This window comes from Odontesthes bonariensis, chromosome 21, assembly GCF_027942865.1.
Source record: "Odontesthes bonariensis isolate fOdoBon6 chromosome 21, fOdoBon6.hap1, whole genome shotgun sequence".
Taxonomy (NCBI): Eukaryota; Metazoa; Chordata; class Actinopteri; order Atheriniformes; family Atherinopsidae; genus Odontesthes; species Odontesthes bonariensis.
Window position 1 is genome coordinate 31,182,066 of NC_134526.1, and position 19,944 is coordinate 31,202,009.

Sequence of the window (19,944 nt, forward strand, 5' to 3'; positions counted from 1 at the left end):
GTAAATAATCCAAGTAACCCAGATGCTTACTCCAACATTAAAGAGTTGGTTAAGCTGTCTCTTGCACTGCCTTTGAGCAGTGCAGCTTGTGAGAGGTTTTTCACATCTTAAAGGGACACTCCACCCATTTGCATTAGGCTTTGCATTGTTAGAAACCCAGTCATACTTTTGAATGGTCATGCAACACTCTCTCACATCCCCCTGAGACGGGAGAAATCCGTATTCACCTCTTTACACTTCCTCCTACAATGACGCAAAAATCGTCATTTTGCGTCATTGTAGGAGGAAGAGTAAGGTGGATTTCTGTAGAAACTACAAGCGCTAGTTCCCACCCTTCAACACCGCCCATAGGGGGGTTGGACCTAATGCGCTAACAGACCTATCACAGATCAGTGCCAGTGCTTTTGAGAGCTGCAGCTAACATGGTCGAAGGTACCGAATACTCAGACAGATGCAATACGGAGGACTGGGATTTAGAAGAAGATATGGCTCGAGCTGGGGCGAATTGGTGGTGCCTGTGCTCTAACTGTGCGCCAATGGACACTGAACAAGAGTCTGTCTGCTGCCGAGAATTCCAGCGGTGCCAATTTCTTCTGGACGAAATCGGAGCATGACACGGACGTGTGTGTTGTTGATCACCCGAGTTTCGCACCCCATATGGATAGTGGCGTCTTGGAGACTTACTTTAGAATACCTAAAGTCAACTGGAAACGACAGCCAAAGCCTACAGGGCCAAATGGACGTCTTTCTGTAAAGTAAGTTTGTTTTCTTTGTTACTATGTCAAGGAGTACTCTTGCTAACACGCTAACGTGGCATGTTCATTGCACAAATAGCTTGCAGTTATGCAAGCTACTGTGGCACGCTAGGCTCAAATGCCATCACTCACTTTGTGATCAATGTTTTGTCTAGACAATTTCGTCTAACAGCCTACCGGCACTTTCTTGAGTGGGTCCTGCAAGGAGCAGAGGGCGTCGTGTCGTGTTACCTGCTTGTGTCGTGCAGGCTATCCGCCAGAACTACCCAGCTCCAGACGGCCAGTACTGCGGGCACCAAGAAGTGGAGGACGCTCAGGAGATAGTTTCCTTGTTTTACATTCATTCAACAGTTGTATTGTTTGTATAGTTATTTAATTAAATGGTTAAATGTACGTTGTTGTGGTTCTTAGTAGCCTAATGTTGCTCCAAGTGTATTCGAGTTATTTAACGACCAACATTTAAGAACTGGAACAATATAGCTACTGTTACCTCAGATGACAAAACGACAGAATTGTGATCATAGCCTACCTATAATTACTATAAATTATGAAGCATTACAAGTATACATTGCATTATAAGTTTGTTGCAAATCAGTTACCTCCTTCCAAGTTTATGATGCTATTCTAAACTTTGTTGAAGGGAGACAGGAGAGAAGGAGTGACATTTTGTTTTTTAATTCACAAAATAAGAATTGTCATGAACATAAAGACACACAAACAACAGTATCCACACGATTAAAAAAAAGGTATTGACCCTGTGATTGAGTATACAGTAAGGTGCTCGATGGAAGTGCAAACAGGTAAGGCAGTGCAAGGATAAGGTAAAGACCATATAAGACAAAGACATTTAGGACATATAAGACATGGTAATATTACAAAATGTATCACGAGGAATGGGTTAAGGTACAGCTGACGTCTGGCGCTGTCTGGGATTCAATGTTTTCTGATGATGAGGACAACTCTGCAGCAGACGTCGACGTCGTTTTAGTCTGAAATGTCATACGTTCAATAACGTTAAAAACATTTGAATAACGTCAGACTAACACAGTAAAACATGGTGGATTTACATCGCTAATAACGAACTTATTTAGATCTACATAGCAAAGTGTCTAACGTTACATTGCTAACTTTGCTGACGAGTGGAGTTAGCGAGGCAGACACACTAGAACAGCAAGCGACCAAAACATACAAGATATTTACTTTGTAAACAGCCAAATCATATGAGATGTGCTGCTTTACAGCAGACGACTATATCAGTGTGTGTTCTCAGTAGCCGCTAGAGTCGAGTTAGAAAAAAAAGCCTTACCTCCAGGCAAATGCGTTTAGCATTGCTAGCAGTTCCAAAAGTTCCTGGCTTTTTGCACAAGTCCAACTCTTTGGGTAATCTATGAAAACTTACTCCGTGTATTTTCCTTGTGCTGGCTGAACATCCCGGTACCATGCAAGTGCACACCATTTCGATACACAAACGAGGAGTAATTCACGAATGATTTCGCAAACTCTTCACTAGAAATTGTGACATGATTTCCAGGTAGCGTAGTCGGTGCTACTCTCGGGGGAGTGGCCTGAGGATCTCGAGCATTGCAATGCACTATGGGGATTGTTGTCTTTAATCCAAAAGCACAAAAAAGTCATTTTCTGCCTTTTCTCGATCAAGAAGGCACCAAATTAGAAATTTATGCTACTATTCTACCACATATATGGCCCACTTTCAATACATATTCATGTCTCCACTGGTGGAATGTTCCTTTAACATAATCAAAACCAAGTACAGATCCCGCCTGTCACATGCTCGTCTCTCAGCCCTTATGCACATCCACCTGTCAAAGCAGACCACAGAGACATTTAACCCAAAGCCAGCTGTTGACCTGTGGATGGAGACAGCTAACCGGAGGCTCAACCGAGGGCAGAGGAGGACCATCTACAGCAGCAGCAGCAGCAGCAGCAACCATGCAGGAAGCTGAACCAGAGGGCAGGAAGCTGAACCAGAGGGCAGTGAGAGCGGCACTGAGGAGGACTTTTAAGACTTATCATCGTGGATGAGGTGAGTACCAAAACCTATTTGCTGGTACTCACATGAGTAACTCACTAAAAAAGTTATGTGCACCTCTGAATGTCAGGTAAAAATGTTATCAATTGAAGCATCTCCCTAAATACATGTTTTGTAGTCAGAGCTAACAGAGAGGAAACTTTTTATTTTGCTAGGTGTTAACATAACTGTCTGTGTCTTCCTGTTTCCGTTAGTGTGACTAGCTTAAATCCATGCAGGATGCAAACATTGGAAGGATGTTGCACTGGATCCTTAACAAGTTCATTTTAATTTAATTTAGGTTTGAAAACAGTTCATACATTTGAACAGTGCATCTCCATTTTGGGGGTTGTATTTGTAATGAATGAAAACGTTGGTTGTTCATTGGGTTTTTGCAAATGTGTGTGATAATCTCTGGACACGAGGGACCAGAATTTAAAGAGAATGATGAATATAAACTTTATTCAGGGAGTACTTCATGATGAGGCGCACGTGTCATGGAAAGACGGAATGGGTGGATGTCAAGTGGAAAGGGGGGTTGTGTCCCATTCATTCCAACGAGATGGAAACAGCTGTGTGCCATTGTTGTGAAGGTAAGCTGAAAACTATTTCTTTTCATTATATGTGAGGTAGGAATTTTTCTCGATGAAAAGATGAATTGATGTGAATGTACAAATTATAGTGTGAATAGAGATAACATTTTTTTTATAGTGATCATGAGTGTATGTAATTTCTTATATGCCCCCCATTATTGTTGTAAGTACCTGCATTTGATGTTGTTTAGATGACAAAAGCCCTGTTAAAGGCTTTCCCAGTCATCCCTGACATGAACTTCAGCACATCTAAAAAAAAGAATGGAGGAGAGATCTCCTGTCAGGGGTGTCAGTCCACCTCCTTGTCACGGCCGAGGTGCCCTTGAGCAAGGGTAGTAGTAGTGTGTTTTTTTTTTTTTTTTACTAGAATTGGTATTATTATTGTTGTTAATACAATCATTGTAAATATTTAAAAAAAAATGTTGACCGACTTGACTAATTTGAATTTCCCCCATTGGGGGACAAATAAAGTATTTTTCTATTCTATTCTTCTATATATTTTTAAATAAATGTTTTGCTTTTTAGTCTTTGATCAAAACGGCTGTGCTATGTGTGCCCCCTTCAAGCCACCAGGACCAGGAACTGCCATTGTACAATGGGTGAGTACTTGAAAAACAGTTAAAGATATTTTGAATTGTTATATAGCCATGGAAAAAAAAAAAAAGTTTAGGTGTCAAATAATAATCAATAAAAAAACCAATGTTTTCAATTACACAGATCCAATGTGATGACTGCAACCGGTGGTTCCATGGTTCATGTCTGTCCATGGACATAGAGGATGCCAAGGACAAAACCTGGAAATGTTCCTTGTGCCAATAGAAACAAGCGGCATGAAAAAATAACCGGTTAAGCCGATGTTGTAAACGTAGTAACACGTCCTCCTCTTCAGTACACAGAAGACAGCTAAAATGCTGGTTCTAATAAATAAACTGATGTTAAAGTCTACGAGTGTGGGATCATGTAACTACACTGGCTGCATGAGAAACACCTCTTGTTTTTACATCTGTTTATCATCAGGACCGCTATGGAAACCCTCTTAAGATTGCAACAGCCTTGATGAATTAAACCTGAGGATGCCAAAACCCTCCACAGTTTCTCTCTTTTTTCTCGTGACCTATTGCAATGCTATGGGAGAAGTTGATTATATGGAGGAGTTAGACAACCCAGCAAATACGAGAGTGGTGATCGCAAAACTCCCGTATAAAATGAGAAAGAAATGGAGAGCCGCAGCCTTTGAAATCACAGATTTAATTATTTGTAGCCGCAGGTAGCCGACCACTAATTTAGGTGCACTAGGGGATTGGGAACCCTGCCTGTTGTCCAGACCTGACCGCTGCTCCCATGAAGAGATCGTGTTAGCCACCGACAACGAGCTAATGCTGCTGGAGATGGGGCAGGCGGGCCTTGGGTTCATCTCAACTTCCTCAATTCTAGCAGCACTGACTGGCTGTGACCCTGGCACTGGATTAACATGAGGGGAATCGACAGGGCTCTGGGGAGCAAAGTGGAAGTCTACAGTTAGAGAAAAACAACATCTTGTATGGACAGGAAAAGAGAAACCTTGCACAGTTTCAGGTATTCAAATACAGAAGCCCCTGCATTACTGTCAGTGTTATGATTAAATACTGTTTGAGACTTTTTTTTTGTTGCTATGCATGGAAATTCAGAAAACAGAGGACTGGATGATGATTGTGTCCTTTTACAATGAAGGCAGAAATCAAATGGTAGTGGGTGTCGATGAGCTTATTTTCCCCAATGTTAAAGGAGTTTTACACACACACACACTATAGTACAGCTAACTAACGAGCCAACAGTAAAACATTTTAACTACACTGACAGAGTTCTTGATATAGGGTCTTCGTTGTCCGTTTCAGAATAATTTGAAACTTAATATTGTTAGTAAAATTGGAAGTTAGTAAAAGTGTTACCTAAGGGCTGGTGTCTACAGTGCTTTTCTAAGCTGTTACCAAGAAGTGGAGAGCGCATGCGGCCACCTTGAGGAAAAGCGGCAAACCCTGCAAGAGCTCTGCCTCTTGTGTGGCTGCTCCAAGTACTTGAAACAAAAAGCCTTAAGCCCAATTTATGGTCGGTGACGCAACACGTAACGCAAGCCCTTGTGCGGTTGCAAGCCCCCCCCTTGCGTGCTTGCGTGTGTCACCTCAATTTTCTAAACTTCACGCAAGACGCGAGCGCAAGCCACTATCCAGGGATTAAAGCAAAAAAAAATCCTGAGCCTGAACTTTTTAGATTCATGCAAACAACTATATACATGTATGCAGATTATTGTACAGTGTTCACAATGGTTCCCAAACTGGGGGCCATGGCCCCCTTCCGTGGCCGTGACCCCCCTGGTGCTCCCTATATGTATTGGTAAGCAAGAAGCCTGTAACCAAGCCAGAAAATTTTGATAAAAACACTCTTAAATAGTGAATTTTGAGCATGCTGTAGTAAATGCAGTCTGCCATTTAGGGTACATTAAAAGGACAGTGATTTACTTGAAATAGCTGGCCAGCTGATTTGAAATGGACATTTTACTTAGTGCAATTTTATCTTCCGCTACTTTTTTACACAGCTCGACCAGGGGTTGTGCTAGCGTGAAAGCGATAGTTCGGAGTAGATTCAACCTAGGGTCATTTGAACCGTGATATCCAGCCAAGTAGCCCACCCGAAGTTTTTTCGATATTGGCAGAACATCAGCTGAGTTACTGAGTTATCCCGAATAGCTTCGTACAAGCGTTAATGGGACCTGGTCCGTATCTCCAAAATTACCACACTAAAATCACATGCCATGACACCAGACGTCGACGCAGCTTTAGCAGCAGAGAAGCTATTAGGCTTGTGTTGATAATAATAAACTCCTGGACTATTTTCAAACTTCCAAATGCATCGTTTTGTGAGTACAGACATTATTTGTACTACTGTAGAAGTTTGGTGTCATGGCATGTGATTTTAGTGTGGTAATTTTGGAGATACGGACCAGGTCCCATTAACGCTTGTACGAAGCTATTCGGGATAACTCAGTAACTCAGCTGATGTTCTGCCAATATCGAAAAAACTTCGGGTGGGCTACTTGGCTGGATATCACGGTTCAAATGACCCCAGGTTGAATCTACTCCGAACTATCGCTTGAAGGAGAGGTCGTGTTCTGCGAGAAATGCACACACCCGTATTTTCAACTCACACACGCGGTCAGTTATGGAAGCCGGTACATCAGATGTTGTTGTTACTCCTGGTAAACGCGTCGTGTGTGGGACAGCACGAACAGCAGCTAGGTGACGAGGGTCTGATTCGTGTTTACGAAGAAACTTTTTGCCGCTGGATGCATATATTAGCCTCCTGGAGCACAGCGTGCAGAAGCAAGCGCCTGCCTCACTCAACTTCTTAGGCCGATTTCAGACTAGAGCGTGGCGTGGCGGCAGCGAGACGACGGCAGTCTTAACGCCGGTTATCAGGCGGTGTGTTCTACTTGGCTTTTCACACCGGACAGTCCGCGGCCACGGTAGTTCCGCTCCAGCCCTGTCTGCATTCCCCATTCATTTCAACGGGACACCGCCGGCCACCGCCGGCCGCTGCCGTCCAAATTCCGCTCGAGTTCTATTTTCCAAAAGCAGCGTGGGACGGAGGCGTCTCCCGCGCCGCTACCGCCCGACTACCGCCGCGTCGGTGTGCAAGGACAGATCTGTTTCCATGTATTTTCGCCTTCGCCGGTGAAAATCGCTTCCGTTCCACCACGCTTTGCCGCCCTGGTCTGAAATGGCCCTTACACCAACTGCTAAATGGTTTGCCATCTCGTCCAATCTCCTCCAGCCATACCCAGCGCCATGGACAGCGGCGCTTCTTTCCTACCATTGGCAGAGAACGAACAGGCTCGAAAGCCATGGAGTTATCGCGTTTTGGGTTTAAAAAAAAAAAAAAATGTATTAATAATATTTTTTTTTTTTCCGGGGCCGGAATACTTTAATCCATGCACTATCTACATCACATCCGGTGGCGTGTTCATCTTCCGGTTTCATCCCATAATAAAAGACCGCTGTTTTCAAACGCCAAGGTAGAAAGCGAAGAAGAAGAAGAAGAAGCATGAATCCACTCGAAGAGAGACTTGCCGAAGAGGTCCTGGCGGTGAATTTCCTTTCATCGTAGTAGGCTTGTCATTGAAAAAACCCGCTACTCCACCTACTGTCCTGGCGGTGAATCGCCACGCAGCACACGCAAGCGCCGGCAAAGCAAAATGAAGCATAAACGTCTCGAGCCATTAACGCAAGGGCAGTTAAAAGAGGTATAAATCAGGCTTTAGAAATGTCAGAAAGCTATTTGTGTCATCACATAAAAAACAAACATCTCTTTTCTATATGCTTAGATATCAACTATGAAAATAATAATAACATACAGGATGAGGCGGAGGATCAGGGCGACCAGGAGTCTCGCTTTCTGAATCAATGGCCTCAAGCTGCTTTTGCATATCAAGCTGCTTTGCATTAACACATCTATCCTGTAGAACAAGAGTATAACAGTATGGAGTTCAAATAGCACAATTGCAGCTAGATAGTCAAAGAACGCTAAATTTATTTATTTTTTTAACTCACACATTTTTTCTCCAAAAGCTGCTCCATGCGTCTCATCTCAGACTCGTAGATTTTAGTTGTTTTCTGAACATTTTCAATCTGGAACACAGTCATAAGATTTAGGAAACTGAACACATCTACAAACGATCGCAATTTAAAGAAGTCCATTTCCACCACCTTCAACCTCTTGCTGTCGCATTTTGGTCCTTTTCTCTAAACGTTCAATTAGGCCGTAAGGTGAACCTCCAAAACTCCTTCAGAACACCAGGCTTGTTCCACGCTCTCCGTTCCAAACAGGCTTTAGCTCATAAAAAGAATGAGTTATGTTGAGGTTTAAAAAAAAGTTTCGTCGTTCAGAACACAGTACTTTTTTAATTCGCAACGTTTAAAGGAAGAACTAGTGCCTGGCAAGGCGTATGTACATATTCGGCAGGCGTAATAACACTTTGGCTCGCGAGAGGTGCCACGGTTGAGACGTCATCAGAATGGACGAATCGGATAGCTGGTATGTCAGCTGAGCTGGTAAACAGAAGCAGCATGGCAGCCACCGCAGGAGCAGCGAGATTATCCAGCAGTACCGAAGGAGACGAAATTTCGACCGAAAATGTTATAAAAAAGAAATCTTCGAAACGTAAGATTTGTTACATGCACATATCTTCTGTTAAGCACAAGGAAACACAGAATTTCACCTGCACAAGGTGGAATACCTATCGAAACAGTCTTCGGCAGTGGCTAGAGTTGAGGGGTGAGTGCAGAGACGTATCAGAACATTTCAAACACTGTCTTGAATTGGACTTTGAGGGAATTCCTGAAGATGCGGCTTTCCATCCTACAAGCTACCGGAGATTTATTGACAAGCGCGAAATCGAGAGAGCCAAACGGCGTCTCGTGCGAGAGACAGAGAGGGATGATCAACAAGACCCCCAAACTAGCGAGGCTATCCCTGCTCCATCGACAGGGACTACTCCGACCAGGAAACTTCGGTCCAGATCAAGCCTGCCCATCTCGAGCTCTGGCCCCGTTCTTCCTGCCATCTGTATCATTTGCAAGAAGGCCTGCAAATTTGTCGTCGCGGGTGGCAGACGTCAAAAAGAAGCTTTGACAAAAACACAGACACAGTCCACTTCGGTAAAAGTTCATTACCAGACTTGGTGATAATATGGGATCAACTTGCCAGGGTTTCTTCATAGTCATCGGCTTTCGGATTGACACAAACAACCATTTTGACTTTTCCTTCGCCATCCAAGAAATTTTTAAACATGTGGGTCACTTTGGAGTTTCTGTAGGGGACCACCTATAAGAGCAAAACTTGCATTACAGTCATAGTTGATCCGAATGTGAATGAGGTTCAGCTTTAAGGGCCGTGTATACTCTCGCAGCAGTGTGTCGCAGTGAGCTTGTCGCAGTTATTTTTGATTTATGCCCAATTTTGAAGCACGGTCTGCGCTGTTAATTCCACGCCACAACGCAAGAGTTACAATCACGAACAAGCTAGGTCATTCAACAACAATGGCGACTGGACGAATGCGCACTTTGATTGAGATGCAGCTGATCGATCTAGAAATAGAAGAAATATTGCTCCTACTGGAGCTGGCAGAGAGGCGAAAGAAGCGTCACAGAAGATGGTCTGTACGCCCTTTGAATGTCCCTCGTAGAGAAACTGGGAATTTGCTACACTGGTTCTACCGATGAGAGACGACACGGAAACGCACTTCAAGTATTTCAGGATGTCCTTGTGTCGGTTTGACGAGCTTGTTCACCGTTTACAACCCCTCATCCAACACCAGACGACTCACAGTTCACCCGTGAGTGTTCCCGAAAGACTGGCCGTGGCGCTGCGTGTTTTGGCTTCGGGTGCAAACCAACAGACCGTCGCACAGAGCTACAAACTAGCGTCCTGCACGGTGTCTGGGATAGTGTCCGAGGTGTGCCAGGCATTGTGGACGGTACTACAACCAGAGTTTCTGCCATTACCCACACCAGCCATGTGGGAAAACATCGCGGCTGACTACTGGAGATTGTGGAACTTCCTCAAGACAAGCAGATCTACAATTACCGACACAGCAGGGGAAGACGGGTTATTGAAAACACCTTTGGCATCATGGTTGCACGGTGGAGGATCCTCGGACGGCCAGTTGAGTTTTTCCCCGACAAGGCTGTGGATGTGGTGAAGGCGTGTGTGGTGCTGCACAACTACCTCACCCACACAGACAAGGTGGCAAGCCAAGAGGCACGCTACATACTCCCCAGCTATCCAGACGTGGAAAGAGCTGGGTCTGTGAGGCCTGGTGAGTGGCGAGCCGAAGTCACTGGGGATTCCAACATGGAGCCTATTGACCCATCATTGATGTCCAGAGCTCGCGCCACCAGAGCATCTATGGCAGTGAGGAGAGACCTGATGTTTTTTAACTTGCTTGTATGTTTTTTAACCCTTTAGGCGCCAAGATTGTTTTTTGAAAATACTGGATTTTGACATTAATATTTCCAAAGCTGGTGGCTGAAAGGGGGTTAAAGATAGATGCCTACTGTACATTAGAAAAATGTTGCCCATGATCCATAGTTTATGTGGGGTATGAAATTATTGATCTAATTTGCATATTATGACGTCATCAGGTGGCAGCCATTTTGAATCTCATTATGTTCAGGATATATTGGAATTGAGTAATTATGAACTTGTTTTTTTAAAACTTTTTTTTTCTTTTTGTCTATTTATCATCATCATCTATAATGATCAGGGAACAGGAAAGCAACAATAAAACAGAATAATGTAGTAAAATATCACTATATCATCATTACCATATAGTAGGAAAACACATGCGAAAAGTTGCCTATATTTTTTCAGGAAATGGTGGATATTGACTTGATGTTTGAACTTATTTTCATTTTTCTGTCTTTTACCATCATTCATAAGGAGGAAACCAACAATAAAACAGGATAAAGTGGTAAAATACTGTCATCATTAGGCTACCATAGGGTAGGAAAACACATGCAAGAAGTGGAAGACATTGAATTGATTTTTTTTTTTTTTAACCTGTTCAACCTTATTCATAATGATCAGGAATGAGGAATACAATAATAAAACAAGTGGTAAAATGTCAGGATCATTGCGCTGGCGGATAGGCGCGCCGCGGCACCGGGGGCTGGATGGAGAGAGCACATGCTAAAGATACCAGACCCACTTCTCCCACCCCCGATTCCTCGACCAACACCTCTACGGACACTGCGACCGCGTTCCCCACTACCACCCACTCCATTGAGGTTGGATAATGGCACCGAATGAGTTGGAGTGTGTGTGTGTGCTTGGAGAACAGCGTCGCTTCGCATGCCGGCACCATTGCCTTCGGAAGTTTCACCGTGGGAAGCATGAGTGCTCGTCCGATCCTCCTCCTCACGAGGTAAAAACTCTCCTTCGGAGTCGGAATCGGCAAATAGCATGCTCAATACTTCCGCACGGTTCAACTTCTTACAAGCCATGGTGTTAAAAACTCACTAATAGTTCGCTGACAATAAAAATTCGACACGTCTCTACAGAAAAGCTCTGAATAACTGCTTCCGTGTCTGAGCTAGCGCGGCTTTTTTGCACTGCCTTGTAAAAACACTGTGAATTACAAAATGTTCTAGAATGCGCTGCTGAGGGTGGCAGCATGTTGGAGTAGCTCTGTCCCTCACATTGAGATTTTTCTTTTTTTTCTAAATTTCATTCCTGTTATTTCTAGGAAGAAATTGCATTTTTTGGACAACTGTTCCTTCCTGCCTTGGATGCTGTGCAGCTGGATTAATTTTTCCCAATACTTTTGTATATTTTACTCTTTTGTCATGATGCATCACCATAGCAACAAGGTGGTTTACAACAGGGAGCAGCTGAATAACATTGGAAAAGCAGAAATAATTCGACAACTGAAGCCAGAAATCCCACTGGAATTGAAAAGGAGGCGTCGTGGATGCAGAGCAGGAGCAAAGAGGAGAGAAAGAAAGAAGAAGTTCAAACCATCTCTGCCATCCTGCATCATGGGAAATGTAAGATCGTTAGCTAACAAGTTGGATGAACTTTTAGCCTTGATAAGGACTCAGCAAGAATATCGGGAATGTAGCATTATGTGTTTTACTGAGACATGGCTACAGGATCATATACCCGACTCCAGCGTCTCTCTGCCGGGCTTCCTGACTGTACGAGCAGATCGAGATATAAAGAGTAGCAGGAAAAGGAAAGGGGGTGGATTGGCAGTGCTTGTCAACAACAGATGGTGTCACCCAGGACATGTTACTGTGAAGAGTCGTCTCTGCAGTCCTGACATTGAACTATTGGCAGTAAGTTTTCGTCCATATTATTTGCCAAGAGAGTTCACCAGTGTTGTTTTGGTGGCTGTTTACATTCCACCCTCAGCTGTTGCCGACACTGCATGTGATGTCATCAGTTCCGTTGTTGCTAAGATACAGACTCAACACCCCAATTCTTTTGTGGCAATATCTGGTGATTTTAATCATGCCTCACTCTCTGCTACACTGCCAACTTTTCAACAGTTTGTCAGCTGCTCTACCAGAGAAAACAAGACATTGGATTTGTTTTACACAAATGTCAAGGATTCATACATTTCCAAATCAAGACCTCCCCTGGGAAAATCAGATCACAACCTTGTTTTTCTCTGTTCAGCATATAAACCCCTTGTCCAGAGACTACCTGTCACAAAAAGGACTGTTAGAAAGTGGTCAGAGGAAGCTGAAGAAGCCTTACAGGGTTGTTTTGATGCAACCGATTGGATTTCTCTTTGTAAGCCACATGGAGAGGACATTAATGCCATGACTGAGTGTGTGACTGACTATATAAATTTCTGTGTGGACAACACCATCCCCACCAGAACAGTGAGATGCTTCCCTAATAACAAACCCTGGATCACCAGTGAGCTAAAGGAACTATTGAACAAGAAAAAAAGAGCCTTTAGGGAGCGAGATAGGCAGTTTCTGAGGAGTATACAGAAGCAGCTCAAAGTCAAGATCAGAGAGAGCAAGGAGGTGTATAGAAAGAAGCTTGAGAGTAAACTGCAGAGGAACAATATCAGAGATGTGTGGTCAGGAATGAAGAAGATCACAGGCCTCAAGCAGAGGGAGGATCGGATGGATGGAAGTCTGGACAGAGCAAATGAGCTGAACACATTCTTCAACAGGCTCAGTTCAGGAACAAGCTCACCATCCTCCCATCCTGTTCCCAGCCAAAGAGACATCCCACCCTCCTCTGACCCACAGCTTTCCTGTAACATCTCCACCTCCACCTCAGTCATGGATTCTTCTGCTTCCACTAGTTTGTCATCAACCCAATCAGGAGATGCTGCTGTCCCCTTTGCCTCCCCCTCCCACTTTTCTGTTTCTAGAAGTCAGGTGAAGAGGCAGTTGGAAAGACTGAACCGGAACAAGGCTGCAGGTCCAGATGGTGTCAGCCCCCGAGTCCTGAAGGCCTGTGCAGAGCAGCTCTGTGGGATTCTGCAACACCTTTTCAACCTTAGCTTGACCCAAGAGAAGGTACCACTGTTGTGGAAGACATCCTGTCTGGTTCCGGTACCAAAGAAAACTCACCCTTCAGATATCAATGACTTCAGACCTGTTGCACTGACATCCCACATTATGAAGGTCCTGGAGAGACTCCTGTTGACCCACCTGTGTAAGCAAACCAGCACATATCAGGACCCCCTGCAGTTTGCTTATCGCCATGGAGTTGGAGTTGAAGACGCTATCATACACCTGCTTCAACAAACCCACTGTCATCTGGATAAAGCAGGCAGCACTGTGAGGATCATGTTCTTTGATTTCTCCAGTGCATTTAACACAATCCAGCCTGATCTGCTTAGTCTGAAACTCCAGAAGACTCAGGTGGAGGCCTCAACAATCACCTGGATTAATGACTACCTGACAAACAGACCACAGTTTGTCAGACTGAAGAACTGTGTGTCTAACCAGGTGATCAGCAGCACAGGAGCACCACAGGGGACTGTACTCTCACCATTCCTTTTCACTCTGTACACTTCAGACTTCCAGTACAAGTCAGACTCCTGTCATCTACAGAAATATTCAGATGACTCTGCAGTAGTCGGGTGTATCAGAGATGGACAAGAAGCTGAGTACAGAGAGCTGGTGGACCGCTTTGTGGCATGGTGTGGGAACAATCATCTCATCTTGAATGTTAACAAAACAAAGGAGATGATTGTAGATTTCAGGAGAAACAAGGTCAGATCAAACCCTGTTTCCATCATGGGAGAAGAAGTGGAGGTGGTTGAGGAATATAAATACCTTGGTGTTCATGTGGACAACAGACTGGACTGGAGACACAACAGTGAAGCAATCTACAAGAAAGGACAGAGCAGACTGTACTTCTTGAGGAAGCTAAGGTCCTTCAAGGTTTGCAACAAGATGTTGCAGATCTTCTACAAGTCTGTTGTTGAGAGCGTCATTTCCTCTTGCGTCATCTGTTGGGGCAGCAGCATCAGAACCAGGGACCTAAAAAGACTCAACAACCTGATAAAGAAGGCTGGTTCTGTTCTGGGGACGACTGTGGAACCTCTGGAGACAATAATGCAAAGAAGGATTTTGCATAAAATCAAGAGAATTATGGACAACCCTGAATATCCTCTCCATGAGACTGTTATCAGAAAACAGAGTCTCTTCAGTCAAAGGCTTCTTCAGTTTGGATGCAAAACGGACCGCTACAGGAAATCTTTCCTGCCCACAGCCATCAGCATCTATAATAACTCTTTGATTTAATTGAGCTACATCAACATTTAATTTCCCTCTGGGATAAATAAAGTATTTTTGAATTGAATTGAAAATGACGTGAGCTTGGTCTTGTTTGAAAGGGTAACATGTTTGCCAACTAGTGGTAGGAGGACTTAACACCTTAAAGCCCGTTTATTTTATCTACAGACTGTTTTGTTTATGCTGACGTCATGTCGCAATTCTGCGACTTTGGCGGTTAGAGGGTTAATGGTGTATGATGGTTTGTTAAATTGTTGTTTAAAGACATTTCTGTAGTTTGGCATACTATATGATTGTCAGAATAATAAAAAAGATACATCGTGTCCATAAAGCTTTGGTTTTATTTTTCAACAGAGCCACACCAAGGTGGAAAAAAGCAAAAAAAAAGATAATATTGTGAATGCAAATAGAAAATTTGAAAATGTACATATACAAAAATATTCAACAGTGCAGGTAATGTAAACAAACTGAACAAACATGCGGTTGCTATGCGCCGACCTTATCGGCAGCAAGTCTGTGTAGCTCTCAATTTTTCTCATCGTTTATATGATTATTTGTCATTTTTTGTTTCTATCTAAACATTTTTAGTTAGTTTTTATTGATCTGCTTTTTTGTTTTAATTATTTTTTTCACAATGTGCACTACTACTAAAGCAGTGTACACAAGAGAAGAACTGTTGGCACTGTCAAGGATTGGACGCGGAATTAAACATCCAATTCCGACCGAGCTTAAAAAGCTGTACCGTGGATGCAGAGCTGGAGCGAAACTAAAGGCAAAGAGGCACAACAGGAGGTGGAGGTACAAACCTTTTCTGCCCTCGGTGATCATGGGAAACGCTAACTCGCTACCAAATAAGTGTGATGAGTTAGAGGCGCTTGTGCGGAACCAACGGCTGTATAAGGAGAGCAGTTTGATCTGTCTGTCTGAGTCCTGGCTGAACGACAACACACCAGACTCATGTGTGGACATACCCGGCTTCACAGCCGTACGAGCGGATCGTGACCCGAGTACGAGCGGCGGTAAGCGGAAAGGCGGGGGTGTTATACTGTTCTTTAATCAGAGATGGGTAAACCCCCGCAATGTGACCGTTAAGGAGAGGGTTTGTTGTCCAGACATCGAACTGCTGTCAGTTGGTTTCCGTGCGTTTTATGCGCCCAAAGAGTTCCCATACACAGTCGTCATCGTTGTTTCCACCGAGGGCGGCGTGTGATGTCATCCATGACGCCGTTGCTAGGATACAGACTCAGCACCCTGAAGCATTCATTGCAATCACAGGGGATTTCAACCACGTCTCTCTATCCTCCTGCCTGACTGGCTTTGTACAGTATGTGGACTGTCCAACACGTGGAGAAAGGACATCAGATCTGTTCTATGCTAACATGAAGGAGGCTTACAGGGCAGTGTCTCTTCCACCACTGGGTAGATCTGATCACAGCATGATCTATCTACAACCCACATACAGACCGTGTGTACAAAGACTTCCTGTTACTACCAGATCTTTCAGGAAGTGGTCACCAAAGGCGAGTGATGCATTGAGAGACTGCTTTGATGTCACAGACTGGGCTGTACTGCTGGAGGAAGATGAAATGGACATTGACATGGACAGGAGGGTCAGAACCATCACAGACTACATTAACTTCTGTAGGGACACTGTGATTCCAGTCAGGACTGTAAGGTGCTATCCAAATAACAAACCATGGATCACCAGTGACATCAAAGACCTCCTGAACCAGAAGAGGGCATTCCAGAATGGGGATAGAGAAAGGCGGAGGAGTGTACAACAGGAGCTTAAAAAGACATTACGTCGAGCTAAGGTGGAGTACAAGAAAAAGGTGGAGAGACAGCTGGAGAACAATAACACCAAGGAGGTGTGGAGGGGCATGAGGACCATCACTGGATACAGACTGAAGAACTCTCAGTTTGTAAAAGGTGATGTGGACAGAGCCAATACTTTCAACCATTATTACAACAGGTTTGACAGTGTGGCTTTTCCCTCCTCTGCTGCTGCTCCCTCCACCCCCACCACTACAGCTGCTTCCTCTATACTGCTTCCACTGCCCTGCTGTACTTCCACCTCAATGGCAACCTGCATCGCCAAGCCTCCTCCTCCGCCTGACTGCACCTCCACCTCTGCAGCAACTGTCACCAACAAGCTTCTTCTGTCCAGCTGTACCTCCACCTCTACGGCAACTTACACCGCCTGGTCTCCTGAGCCAAGCTGCACCTCCACCTCTGCGGCAGCTTTCACCACCAGGCATCCTGAGCACAGCTGCATCTCCACATCTGTGGCTGATCCCACCACTAGCCCTCCTCTGTCTAGCTGCACCCCCACCCCCATCTCTATGGTTGATAGCGACATCACTCCTGTCGCCATCCCTCCGCTACAACCTCTGTTTCTAACTATAGAGGAGGTTGGAGCTGAGCTCAGGAGACTTCAGTCAGGGAGGGCTTCAGGCCCAGATGGAGTCTGTCCAAGGCTTCTGAGGGACTGCTGGTCAACTAGCAGTCCCTCTTCAGAGGCTCTTCAATATGAGCATTCAGATGGAAAAAGTCCCGGTGCTGTGGAAAACTTTTTGTCTCATACCGGTGCCCAAATTAGGGCAACCGGTGGAGCTGGATGACTACAGACCGGTGGCTTTGACATCTCATATCATGAAGACCTTGGAGAGACTTCTTGTTCGTCGCATGAGATTGCAGGTTGCTGAGGCTCTTGATCCCCTCCAGTTTGCCTATCAGAAACACGTAGGAGTGGAAGACGCGATTCTGTACATGTTGCATCGGGCATATGCTTATCTGGATGTGCCTGGTTCATATGTGAGAATCATGTTCTTTGACTTCTCCAGTGCCTTCAACACCATACGGCCTCCCATACTGAAAGACAAGCTTCTAAGTTTGGGGGTGGCCCCCTCCCTGACATCATGGATTATAGACTATTTGTCTACCAGACCACAGTATGTCAGGATGGGGAAATGTGTTTCTGGAACACTGGAAGGCAGTACTGGGGCTCTGCAGGGTACTGTTTTGGCTCCTTTTCTTTTCACCCTGTACACATCAGACTTCAGGTACAACTCAGAGTCCTACCACATTCAGAAGTATTCTGATGATACGGCTGTTGTGGCATGCGTGCGCGGTGGACAGGAGAAAGAGTACAGGGACCTTGTGGAGGCCTTTACTGACTGGAGCAAAAATAAATATTTGCTCCTGAACGCCACCAAGACCAAAGAGTTGGTGGTGGACTTCAGGAGATCCAAAACCCCATACCAGTCAGTCTGCATTGATGGAGGGGAGATAGAGACTGTTCAGACCTGCAAATACCTGGGGGTGGTGCTGGATAATAAACTGGAGTGGTCTGCCAACATAGACGCAGTGTACAGGAGGGGCCAGAGCCGTCTCTTCTTCCTGAGGCGGCTCAGGTCCTTCAATGCCTGCAGTGATATGATGTGCATGTTTTATCACACTATCATTGAGAGTGCACTGTTCTATGCTGCTGTCTGCTGGGGGAGTTGCACTACAGACAGAAACTGTAGGCGCCTGGACAAACTTGTGAAAAAGGCTGGTTCTGTTGTAGGCAGAAGGCTGGAGCCTCTCGGTGCTGTGGTGGAGCAACGGATGAGGAGGAAGTTAGATTCTGTGATGGAGAATAATAAACATCCTCTCCACAGCATCCTGACAGGACAGAGGAGCAGCTGCAGTGAGAGGCTCATCTCTCTACGCTGCAGGACAGAGGTTCAGAAGGTCCTTTGTTCCCACAGCCAGAAGGCTTTATAACAGTGACTGCTGAGTTCTTCTCAAATTGATTGATTGATTTTTATTTATTTGTTTATTTTGCCATTTAGTCATTTATTATTATTTAGTTAGTAGTAGTATTATTATTGTTGTTAATTCAATCATTGTAAATATTTAAAAAAATGTTGAGCTACTTGACGAATTTGAATTTCCCCCATTGGGGGATAAATAAAGTATTTTTCTATTCTAAAAGTAGTGCAACAACAGCGGATAAAGGGAGGAGTGCAACAACAGCTAATAATAAACAGTAAAACTATGTGTAGTTATAGTAGTAGGGCAGGTATCAAATATAATATAAATATAATATAACATCATGTATCTAGTGCAAAAACCATGGATCTGTACTTCCAGACTTTGGTAGATATTGTAAATATTCAATGCAATGCAACAATTGACATACTATTGGACAATTAAAAAATACACTGTAACAGAATTATTATTATAGAACAAGGTAGGCAGTGAGTGTGTGTGTGTGTGTGTGTGTGTGAGTGATGGCGAGAGAATTGCCCGTGGGCAATTCAAAAAAAAACCAAAAAACAGTCAGTTCGGTGTCTGTGCTGCAGCCCGCACCCGATCCACCTGGTCGTACATATGGTTGATTATTGTCCTGGTGACAATGTCCCTACTGTCCACCGGTACCTTCCTCAGCATGTCCGCCATGAACATCCCAAAGGACGAGCAGTCATCCTGCTGCAGACTGCGTTGGAGCATCAGGCGACTTTCAGCCAGTTGCTCCAGGTGTGCATGTATGTCCTGGTCATCTGTGCGCTTGCGCTTGGTCTGGCTGGCTGGCACTCGCTTGGGCGCTGGCCGCACAGAGGAGTTGCAGGGAGCGGGTGAGGCAGAACAGTTGCCAGCAGGGCGCGCGCACGTAGAGGACACAGGGACAGCTGAAGAGGTGGAAGGCCGGGAGGCATACTGGCTCTCCAGGGTCCGGGCGGGCGAAGGTGGATCAGAGCTGAGCTCAGAGGTCGTATCTGTGCTCAGATCACAGCTGGGATCCGTGTCCTGTGTTGTATGTGTCTGTAAACAAAAAGCAAATCAACAATTGGTCATTGTACAGATCATGCTCCAGTGTACATGTGTAGAATAGCACCAATGCACAAGTACCATTTAGTATATAGTATAAAGTGTCTTTTACGCTCACTTTGGTACCGTCACAATACAAAAGTAGTGACCTGCCCTTTGTTTTAGCGTGCAGGCACAGACACTGCTTAGCACGTGTACACAGCATTGTATTTGGGGAGCTAGGGCACTGTAGCTTCGTATAGCTTTAATCAAACTCAAAACAAAGGGCTTTGGCGCTATGTTCACCAAACATTAGCTAGCGTCAGCACTAGCTACAATGAGCAAAGTTAGCAGCACGGTCTGTGCAGCAGGAAGGATAGTACATGTTCACTCACGTTAGCAAGCAAGCTAGCTCACTCATACCTGACTAGGCACATTGGTTAAGTACAAAAATATATGAAGTTTACCTC

The 19,944-nt window shown here is 44.7% G+C and overlaps 1 protein-coding gene across 1 annotated transcript in view; it reads right to left on the reverse strand.

Annotated features, from left to right (window-relative positions):
* Positions 1-9,104: 9,104 nt before the first annotated feature.
* LOC142370723 (kinesin-like protein KIF23) overlaps positions 9,105-19,944 on the reverse strand; it is a 56,083-nt gene continuing 45,243 nt past the window's right edge. Inside the window, exon 9 of the mRNA XM_075453149.1 lies at positions 9,105-9,233. Coding sequence (XP_075309264.1) covers positions 9,105-9,233 — 129 coding nt within the window. The remainder of the gene's footprint in view (positions 9,234-19,944) is intronic.